Raw genomic sequence first — 11,431 nt, forward strand, 5'->3', positions numbered from 1 at the left:
GACAAACAAGCCAAAGGACATTGGCGAGTGAGATCTGCATTGCGAGCCACGCCCCACAAAGCGGGTATGATTGGAAGCACGCTGCACTCGTTCATTTAAGTTTTGCACTGAGGAGCCGAGACAGTGTGTCCCGGCCGTTCAAGCGTACAGCAATTGTGGCGACGGGACGTAACGTCTCTGTTCCCTCCTTCATTCCCTACATTAGTAACCTAGACGTCCCCTATCAGTCAGTCACGTTCAATGTTCCGTCAGAACAATTGACATCTGACCCCTAATGGAACTCCATCCAGCAGATAATCGCTCTTCTAGTAGCTACCACCGCTGATGTGCTGTCACGCAAAAAACTCTCTGAAGAGCTTCTTCCTGGTTCGTTGTACACAATCGAATGATGATTGCAGAGTAGAATTGGAGAAACGCTTGGTTCCAAAGCGAAAGCTTAAATGAGCGAGTGCAAGGGCTTTGCGGGGCCTGGTTTGTGATTCAAATTTCACTCGCCAATGTCCTTTGGCTTGTTTTGTTTACACTCGAAGGTGATTGGGCTCTCAGGCGAGATCCCAATTCGTCAGTCGTAACGTTGAATGTGGCTGACTGATAGGGAACCATGTTTTGACAACCAAAAATAGTGTCTTGATGCTTGTGTATTAATTTTGAACAACATACAACTACTGTTTTATAAGTTGGAACCTAAAAAAATGTAAAGTGTGCTTGTGTTTCTTTAAATAAATACCACTTGCTTTGATATTTTGTTAACTAATGCAGTTGCTTTCATACAATTTCATGTTTGCCTTAAAAGTCCAACTACTTTTTGGGGCCCCTGTACTTGTAGCTATAGTATATATGTGTGTAATGTATTTTGTGAAATTACACATACATACAGGTAGAAATGATTTCTTTATGTGTTTTGTTTAGTTCCAGCAGATGTGTTCTCTTTGAACTCTGGTTGGGCTGGATTCTATGAGTACTTGGGAAAGAGACAGTCTGCCACAGTAACAGTCAATGCATTCAATGCCAACACCAGCCGGGTCAACGTCACTCTTCTGGAGCAAAGTGGGGTGCACATTAAACTCTCTGGTAAGTTGAAATTTTCTGCCAGGTTTTGGCATCATATTCAAAGAAGACACTAGGGCTAGGTGGTATGGTGCAATATACCATACAACAGAAGAAAAGTGTCAGTCGGTAAAGATTTTGCAATATTAAAGCAGTAATTGCACCTACACGGCTGTCAGTGGACAGGACAGCTTTAGGTTTTTTACATTTCCATTTTGCTCCACATGCTCATGTGTATAGTGAAATGAAGAACTTGTTATAGTGTTGATAGCCCCAACGTGAAAGAGTTGTTTGTGGGTCAATATAGGAGTGAACTGATGTGCGGTCAGCTACTACAGCAACAATATGACATCAATAAGATTCTGCTCTTACATATTAAAGGTGTTGAAAGAGAAGGATTTTCTTACTATATTGGAAGATTGGGAGATGGAGAGTGAATAATTGAATTAGCATTGCATCTTATTTCTTCAGTGCTGAGATTACACCCAATTTCTCAGATGTATTGAGCAGATTTGATAGCTATGGATGCTTTCCGCATTTAACAAAAATGTTTTCCTTTGCCCTACTTAGTCCTAGACTAAAAATAAAGAGAAAAATATTACAAATGTAGGTTTATAAAAGAAATTCCAGATGATGGATATCATTGGTATTCCAGTTAATTATATCCTTATGTAATCTTTTTTTCTTTTTTTTCTTTTTTTCTTATGTTGTTTTGCAGGAACTTACAAGACAGAAGAAAATCATCTATTATTAAAAGTTTACCAGATAAGAGGCCCAACAGAACAATATTTTAGCAAATTCAAAAACGATAACTGGGCAATGGATGGATATGTGAGTAGCATAAAAGTGGTAATAAGTTGACAAAGTAGTGGTATTTTATTACTGTGTATGTGATTTGCCAATTTGGTTTGCTTAGGTTACAGCTGAATCGGAGAAAAAAATGTTTGTTTACCAAGGGCACATTCACAGCAAGGATTTTGGGAAATTTCAATTAACAAGACAAGGTAGATTTATTCAATTTGATAAATTCTCCCTTTTCAAATGCCTAATAATATTTGTATAATATTTTATTAATGTACTGTGTTAGTATAAAATCTATAACTAAATTTTATTTTATTAATGTACTATATGTATATAGATTTAATACTTAAGAGTTAAAATACTTAGAATTGTTTGCTTGGATTTTCCCTCAGGTCTTATTACCACAGATATGGATCCGTCTAATCCTTACTACGGCACAAACAGCAGCTCTGTGGCAGCTGCCATTCTAGTACCCTTCTTTGCGCTTATTTTATCAGGGTTTGCCTTTTACCTCTACAAACACAGGTAAGAGCAACTGACTTGACTGTCTTTTCCATGTGTTGATGTTATTTGTCCATAATGGATGTGAATTGGCATTTTGTCACTGTAGTGATGGGAAACTCCTTTGCCAAACCAGTAATTGTGACTGATACAGATAGTTAGCAATTCAAATCTCTGCAAAAAAAAAAATGTAATTGAGATCAAATATAGTAAATAAAAAAAAATATATATATATATATATATAAATAAGCATGGGAGTTTTCCTACGCAAACAAAACAATGTGTCAAAGTTGCCATGAAAGCATGACAGTTCCCCGATATTAAAATAATAAAAAAAAAATTGGCAGGACTCTATCACAAGGCACAGATGACAATGAGAGACCCAAAGACCTGGCCGCTTCCAGGTAAGTCACCGGAAGCTAATGCCACAGGCGACGAGCCCTTTACAGTCACACCTTCATTGTCTGCATTTTATTTGCTCATCTTGTCGGAGGCAGTGCAGAGTTCAGGAATTATGGGACATTAAGTGACTTGCATATTTTGTTTAGTTCCATATTAGAAATTCATTTCTGTCAACCCTAATTTTACCAACTAAAAGTCACCCTTTTTATTTCTGTTTGTGTACATTTGCCAACGGAATATCATGAGAATTACGTCTGATATGGTGATGCGCCAGACGCTCCTAATCAGTGGAAATATGAATTGGGTACGGGATGTAGGTCATTTATTTAGATTTAGACCATACAATTTGAGCGAGATCATAAATCATCCACTGCCATCCGAGGGAAGCCTGGGAATCAGATACAGTTTTCAAAATTAAGATCATCAAGTAGTCAGTGACCATTCCAAAATGTTTTTTTTTTTAATGGTTTTAATTAGTGTTGGCACGAGAAAGCTATGCTTCAACTTGAATTAGATTGATGAATTTTAAAACCATGTTCTGAATAGAATACTACCATGCACAAACATATAATTCCAGATTATCAACTACATTGCAAAAATTGCCATAGTGTGCAGTATGCAATAAAGCATAATCAATGAACTGTACACCATAATGCATTTAATTTGACCTCCAATTTCCAGTATGCTGAATGATTCGGAAGTAATTACAGCTTATCTTTTTCTTGACTCATTATTTAATCACATCAGCCAAGATAAAATGCAAAATAACTTTAAATACTATTTAAATATAAGGTCATGTGACAAACACAACAAGGTTTTACAATGCAGCATTATGCTGGCATTTTTACCATAGCATGAAGTGTGTGTAAAACTTAGGGGGAGAAAAGTAGGCAATGCTCAACATATACTGCACAGTATGCTAGTATTCCATTCCAAACACAGCCAAAGGAATTATTCCAACATAAATGTTTCAAGCAGTAGTATGCCACATTATCACATGACTTAACTGTGTTTGTCACAAGTCCTCATCACATTGCATGTTAAATTCAAGCAAGAGGCATCCACTTATCCTCTTGGAAATAAATTGTTGCTTTTTTTATTCCAATATTGCATAAAAACATTCTGGCTAATATTACTTCCAGTTCATGAATCACCCTAGAAGTAGAGGGTCAAATCAAATTCAACAGACCTTATTCACAGCAGCACCATCTTTGATTTTTAACGGGAATGAAAGCGAGGCTGTGAGGGATAGACATACATTTCTTCAGTGGGTTGTACAGTTATTTAATCTGTTTTTGGATTGTTCTTCTGACGAAACACTGCAGTAATATCTTTCCGAGAAATTTCAGTACACACAAAAAAAAGACAATATAAGCTGTAGACAATTATAAGTGATCTAGGAGCTTTATACAGTTTTTACAGCAGATGCCATTAAAAATATAAGTCTATCCCTCACAGCCTCGCTTTCATTCCTGTCGTAGCGCTGCTCTGAATAACGTCTATGCATTGTGAGATACAGTGTTCCTTGCAGTAAAGATATCTGGACATCTGGAGACTTCAAATATTGATCACAAGCCATATGGATTCATTTTTATTTTTATGATACTTTCATAGTGCTGTGGATAAGAGCATCTCAGAAATTCTACATAACATCTTTAGCATTTCATGGACAAATGTATGGGGTGGGAATAATATAAGGGATGCTGGGGATGAATTACTTATTTAATTGAATGTGTTTTCAAATGAACAATATTCAATTGGTGGTAAGACACAATTTCTCTTGTCCTATAGTTAGAATTTAACCCGGCTAACACATTTGTTGGATGAGGACATCATGTTCTTTTGTTTTAGGTTTTATCTAACATTTCTAATGTTGTTCTTCCATAATTAAAAATTGCACTGGAATGTGGTGTTATGAATGTAAACAAATAGATACACTTGTGTTTTGGCTTTGAAAGAAGTTCCTACTCCTCCTAACTGTTTGTCATCTTTGTTTTCCACTTTTCTAGAACAAGACCAAAAGTTCAGTACAATGGATATGCAGGTCACGAGAACACTAATGGACAAGCTTCATTTGAGAATCCTATGTATGATACAAACATGAAGCCAACAGAGGCAAAGGCTGTGAGGTTTGATACGACCCTCAATACAGTCTGCACAGTAGTATAACCTTCATGATGAGCTCTGGGTAAAGCAGCAGAGCGGTGGGTGCCAGATGACAATACTCCTTTACCACTGACTGCACTTTGCTATAGATGCGACTCACTTTATCACAAGCTTACAATGGACGAAATAAAACCGACGTTTTTTTGTTTTGTTTTTTTACAAAAAAAAAAAAAGATTTTAAAAAACAACAAAAACTTCAAAGAAAAAAAAAAGACTTTTCAAAGAATGAAGCTCACTTGACGCATGTTCGGCCAGAACTGAAGTCAACATTCTTTCTGGGATCTGTACCGTACGTCGCACTTAAAGGATGAAGTTTTTTTTTTTTTTTTTTTTGCTTTTATCTTCCCCCATCCATCTTATCTACCCCCCCCCCCCCCCTCCCTCCCTAAAAGAGACTTCCTGGGAAAGATACTGAAGTGTTTTTGAACGCCACAAAGTTGTTGACACAATGTATTTTCTTCAGTGAAGACAAACCACAAAACGAAAAAGCAACTGGACTACTGTGGCTTAGCACACTTAATAGATCTCCACCAAGAAGGTGACAAAACGCTACAAGAAACTCAAAGGAGAGACGCTCACCTCCGGATGGAGGATGAAACTCAACCTCTGCATTGAGAAAAGAAATAAACTTTATTGCACAAATTTTGCACTAGAATGAAATGGATATAAAATCAGTGTATTGGATGAAAACAAAAAAAAATTATATACAGGGTTTTATTGACTATGTATATAAACATAAACCCATATCCATAGAGAGCATGATGTCATGCTACGGCTATCAAGAGAGACTGAATTTATTTTTGAAATGAAGTTCTGTTTATGTTTACAAGGTGATAAGGACACAATTGAAACTTACGATCATCATTTTTGATTGCTTTTTAATGCATTCATCATGCAGCACATTTCTTTGTGGCGTGTCCGATCACTTGGACTAGCATAAACACAAATGCTGACAAATTACAATTCATCTTTAAGTTTGAAATCACAATAGCTTTACTCACCTATTTGCTTTCATTGTGTATCAGATATACCTCTCGTGTAGAACATGACTGTATGTTGGTGCAGATTTTAAGGGTTTTTTTTTATCAGCTCTGTGTGGAGACCTACACAAGATTTACCTGAGCCCACAAGTTGATGCTTTTTTTTTTCATTCCTCCTTTTTCTGAACCAGTGTGCATCTCCCGTAGCCATTAGAGACACAAAATCAGCGGGGTTAAGTTGGAACTTACTCTCGAAGAAACACTGCCTTATTAGATTCAGAAGCATGACCCGGCCACACCGGTTTCCAATGACCCATATCATTAGTACATTAACCTAGATGAAGAGCGTGCGGCTGCTGGGGTGCATATTCACTGTGATTTAAATGTCATGACCACGCTGAGACCAGTGCATGTGCTGAAACTGTAAGTGCTCCCATTTTTCCATGTGAACTACGTGATGCCTGATATTTTTTTCAACGCTGTGTTACCATATTCGAACTTAAAAGTGCACAATGGCATTGTTGTTGGCTTGCTGTCGGAAATCGGATATTATTTTCACATTGATTGTATTTTCAATCAAAACCATGTTTTGTTTCCGAATGCGTTTGGATGTTTTCTGTTGCGTCATGCTCTCAGATCGAACCATTTCTGTGTGCGTTGGATTCGCCAGGCCCAATGGTGGTAAAGGGTCGTGTCGGTTTTGTCGCACTGCAGATGATCCACATCTTGCCTTTTCTCAGGCTTGCTGCAATAATGTTTCTTTGTTCAGTTGCGTTTCGTTTCCTCACGACTGTCAGGCTGTAAAACTGCATTCAAACCAACAATTGTGCTACTCGCCATTGTCATTCGATCATGTGCTGCTGACTTGAAGTAGGTGCAAAAGATGTTTTTGTACAGAAATATATTTTTTATGCAGAATTTGTAAAATTATTAAATATGCTGTACTTTTTTGATTAATGTAGGTACAATTGTTAAAATAAATGTTTTTACTGTATAAAAATGTAAATTAATTGTTTATCTACCCATAAGTATATATCTATGGTTTCAAGTTTTCCAACAAATGTCAATATGTACGAGCTTTTATGAACTATTCAGCTCGTATGTGTTCTTTGACGTGAGCAAAATCATGAACCCTAGAGAACTGTACTGCTAATTGTTAAATGACAAATATTTTGAAAAGTATTATTTGAGATAAATATTAAACTTTTTCTAAAAGTACACGTTCTGTTTTTCTTCTAACACAAGTGCTTTTTTTAGCGTATACTGTATACGACTGGAATTCACAGACCATTTGTAACTTATTACTGTAACACTGTTGGTCTTAAGACTGTTGTCTAATGATTTTGAGGTATGCTTGTAAGTAAGGGATGTAAATATTTGGCTCGACGATTCAGTCATGAAATTAGAAATTTTGAGTGCAAAATATACACTGACAATGAATAAAATAATGTAAAATGTGTTGCAGACTAGCACTGTGAATTGCAAAGCCTTTTTACACCCTTACTTGCAAAAGGTGATTTTTGTCATAGTAACATATTTTCCACTAAACGTTAGATAAAACATCAGGTAAAAGTAATATATTTACTTTTAGCTCAGCAACTTCATACCTTGACCTTAGAAGCTACATTCTTACTATTATGTTCAAATAGTGGCTAGGGTAACCACATGTGTATTTTGAAAATCAAATTTCAATTATAGTACAAAAATATGCTCAGGTCACATTTCACCCCAAAAATAATAATAGTAGGAAACAATAGAAGGAAATTATATTTTGCATAAAGAAAGGAAACTTATTTTAGAACCATTGTAATATTTTTGATTGTTTCATTTTAAGTATAGTTAAACGGTTTTACCCCCTAAATTCTCATTCATGTAATGTGTCTGGGTATTTTACTTTTGAGGGGTATTATTTTATTATTAGTATTTATGATGATTCCCTCATTACTGTAATACAGTACTCCTTTATCTGTATTACAGTAAAACATAAAATAAAAAATACAACTAATTTAGTCAATTTTTGTACTTAAACCAGCATAAAATAAAGGCAATCTACAAGTACGGTCATCACAATGATGTATTTATTTACTTTTTTTTATTTATTTTTTTATTACATTGTGGCAATGACAAATGGCGGAGAGGGGAGTGGTTAATTGTCATGAAAATAATGTAATGTTTCGTATTTCTGTCTTTTGGGTTCTTTTGGGACATGTTTGGCAAGTTTTGTGAGGTTCAGCATCATACAGTCACGTGTAAATAAGTGGATCATTATCTTCTCTGCACTTTCTTCCAATTTTCTAAAATGTTTATATATAGTGTGTGTATACAGTATACATGCCTTGCTTTACATTAGATGACATCTACATTAGATTAGCCATGTTTCCCTCTCTCTCACTAACCCTTCTTCATGAATGTAAGAGCTTGCCCTTGCTTTCACTGTGCTTGCTCTATTTTCAGAATGACTCATTGGGAAAATAAGAGAAATTGCTAATTAGTGGCCCATATTCCATTTTTCCTGCTTAGTCCACGTTTGATTTGCATGGCACCCATCCAATTTCTTGGTTCGTGACATGTTGTGAAGGAGTGTACCTCTGGACATCATTAATTCGAAACACTCATTATTATGTGTACACACAACCTGACCTCTGATCTTGTTTACACTTTCCACCAATCATTCATAAAGCCTCAGTATCACTGTTAGAAAGTTATGGCAAGACACATTCATTTGGAAGGCTTTTGAAACACTTGGATTTAAATTGGAATGATAGAATCTTTAAAACAAATTTCAATTGGTAATATTCACACTGTGAATTTGCCAATATGACTAACCTGAGACAAACATTTCCCCCTCTTCCATAGGTCCAAAGAAGCTGACTGACAGATTGAATAACTGTTTAAAATATGCTAGTTTCTGACTTTTTTTTTTTTTTTTTTTTTTTTTTTTTGGTGAGCATAGCCACCACAATGACAAGACAAGAGTGCAGTGGGTTTTATAAATGAAGTTCAATAAAAGGCACATATTGGCAATATTTTAAGGCATCACAGATCCAAGGGCCAAAACATAATATTGTAGTATAACAGCCTTCTGACATACCCAGGTATCATTTGTGGAGAAGGCAAGACCAGAATGCATTGCACCAACCAGGAACAATTCTGATTTGAAATGTACTTATAATTAATTTAATACTACAAAATATCAGTAAAAAGTTCAATCCAATTAAAATTATTTTTGTTAGCTTTGAAGTATTCTAGCAGATAACTCTTTTGAAATCCATTGTAAGTTACGCTACTTGTTTATCATTCAGAGTTGCTGGCCACATAGAGTGCTCTATTGCTCTGAGGTTCCGTGTCAGTTAGCAGGATGCCTTATAGACAGCAAGACAACTAGCACTAGTATTTAGAACAGAGTTCATCTATTGCAAGTGTAAGAATGCATGAAATCATTGCATCAAACTCAGACTGTTTTTGTAAAAAAAAAAAAAAAAAATTAAATTCATACAAACTGTGTGTAAGAATGATAATACAGGAGAATTGTTTTTTATTTTTACATAAATCCGATTATTTTTTCACTTCTCGGTCATCCTGCTCTTTGGAATACAAAAATCTGCCATGATGAAATACAAGAAGAAAAGAAAAGAAAAAAAAGTTTTTGTTTTCAGAACATTGTGCAAACTCGCCCAGACACAACTCATAATAACCCAGACACAACTCACAATGCATAATTTGTTGCTTATGTGTTTACGGTGACAGTTACATGTGCTTTTCTATTTAAACTCCAGCATAATTTGGCTGGCCAGTAGAGAATCTGAGTTTATACAGTCTGACACCCTGGTTTGCCTCTCTGTCATTCATACTCTACACAGCATGCAAAATTAAGCCGCAGCATTTATAATTAAAACTCTTGAGTAACCGCTCAGCCAAAGTACTGCACTGAATTTATGGGTTCTTGTTTTAGAAATCTACAGATGGAGAAGTGTTTGGCCCTGATGAACAATAAGTATAATTTCTGAGATTTTTCATAAAATGATTCAGGCAGTAGCCATGGGCTGTATGAAGCAAGTCTTTGAGAGTTGTGAGGCATAGTTTGATGCAGTCTTGTCCTCATTTTAGTACTGGTCTCATGAAATGTGCCTCAGGATGAGCTACTATATATATATATATATATATATATATATATATATATATATATATATATATATATATGTATATATATGTATATATAGTAGCTCATCCTGAGGCACATTTCATGAGACCAGTACTTCTTTTTCAAAGGTTTTACACTGACTGATTGAATGTTCACTATAAACATACCATAAACTCCAGATGTGTGTTATCAGATCTTTCTTTAAAGCATACCAGTAACAATCTATTATTACTTTCTACATAACACACATTGGTTGAGTGTTTCTCTGCGTTTTATATTTTAGTAGTATGAATGATAATGACAGAGTAGGCCTACTTAATAATTAATATCTTCTTGCATACATAAAGATTCCTTTTTCAGCATTGTTGGTAATGCAATAAACATGGATATGCTGTAATTCGTGAGGATCCTAGTGCTGGGTTAGAAACCTAGTATGTGACTAGTACACAGACTATATCATATAGAATAATGTATCACTTTAAAATATTCTGAGAAAGCCGTGCAGGGAATTTTATACAACGTCTGTCTGCTTGAAGCACATCTAGTGTTTATGCTGGCATTTTAGCGAATCTTGAGGCGTCTGTGCGAAACCATTCCTCAAAATAGTGTATGAACCAAACAAAAGGATTTTGGCATCAGGTGTAGAAGCTTTCTGCCAAACAAATCATCATTTCACTTGTCAGTTCTGATAAATGAGGAGATATCTCATAAAATAAGCGCAATCTTGGGGCTTGCTGCTGCTTTTTCTTCTCATTTACTGAGAGGATACGGTGTACTCAACCCTTTCATGTCAACCTACTTCTGCTACATCAATCTGAGTTTGAGTTCACCAGGATGGATGTGTCTTTCTACACTCATGACTCCCAGTGAAGTCTCTGCCCTAGGTTAAGTGACTTCCCATATAAGCATTTAAGAAAATCTTCTCAGCATAACTGCTATGCAACATTTTACTTTGAAAAATCCAGATCATTTCTGCTAGACAGAACATTTGCATGCCTGATCATATGTCTCATCATCATTGTAAAACAATATTTAAAATGGAAATCCTATAGTTGGTTCTTCTATATAGTGAAGGATATTTTAAGGATAGTTCACTTCACATTTGAAGGATAAACTGACTAATCTTATGGGATAATGTGAAAATCAGTAAATAATCTTAAGAACCACACTGAAACATGACGACAAATGTTAATTAAAGCCAGAATTTCCTTTTCATTTCAAAATTTTGTTATGCTACAACCACTTCTAATTATTATTATTAGTAGTAATAGTTTTACTGTTAATTTACAGTAGTACTTTTTACTGTATTTTTTTTTTTACTAATTACATTAAACATTCAGATTCAACAGAGTGGATCTATAATGTTCATTTGATTTAAATTAATATGCCTTTT

At 35.3% G+C, this 11,431-nt stretch overlaps 1 protein-coding gene across 2 annotated transcripts in view; it reads left to right on the plus strand.

Moving 5' to 3' along the window:
* LOC308681343 (CUB and sushi domain-containing protein 1-like) overlaps positions 1-5,077 on the plus strand; it is a gene marked incomplete at its 3' end in the record, with an annotated part of 827,421 nt that extends 822,344 nt beyond the window's left edge. The window contains exons 66-71 of one of the 2 annotated variants that reach the window (XM_081350146.1): positions 910-1,071; positions 1,766-1,878; positions 1,964-2,051; positions 2,241-2,373; positions 2,697-2,753; positions 4,761-5,077. In XM_081350146.1, the coding sequence (XP_081206272.1) occupies positions 910-1,071; positions 1,766-1,878; positions 1,964-2,051; positions 2,241-2,373; positions 2,697-2,753; positions 4,761-4,920 (713 nt within the window). The remainder of the gene's footprint in view (positions 1-909; positions 1,072-1,765; positions 1,879-1,963; positions 2,052-2,240; positions 2,374-2,696; positions 2,754-4,760) is intronic. The other variant, XM_081350147.1, reaches the window with a different exon arrangement.
* Positions 5,078-11,431: the final 6,354 nt, after the last annotated feature.

This window comes from Scardinius erythrophthalmus (assembly GCF_964197995.2).
Source record: "Scardinius erythrophthalmus genome assembly, chromosome: 21".
NCBI lineage: Eukaryota > Metazoa > Chordata > Actinopteri > Cypriniformes > Leuciscidae > Scardinius > Scardinius erythrophthalmus.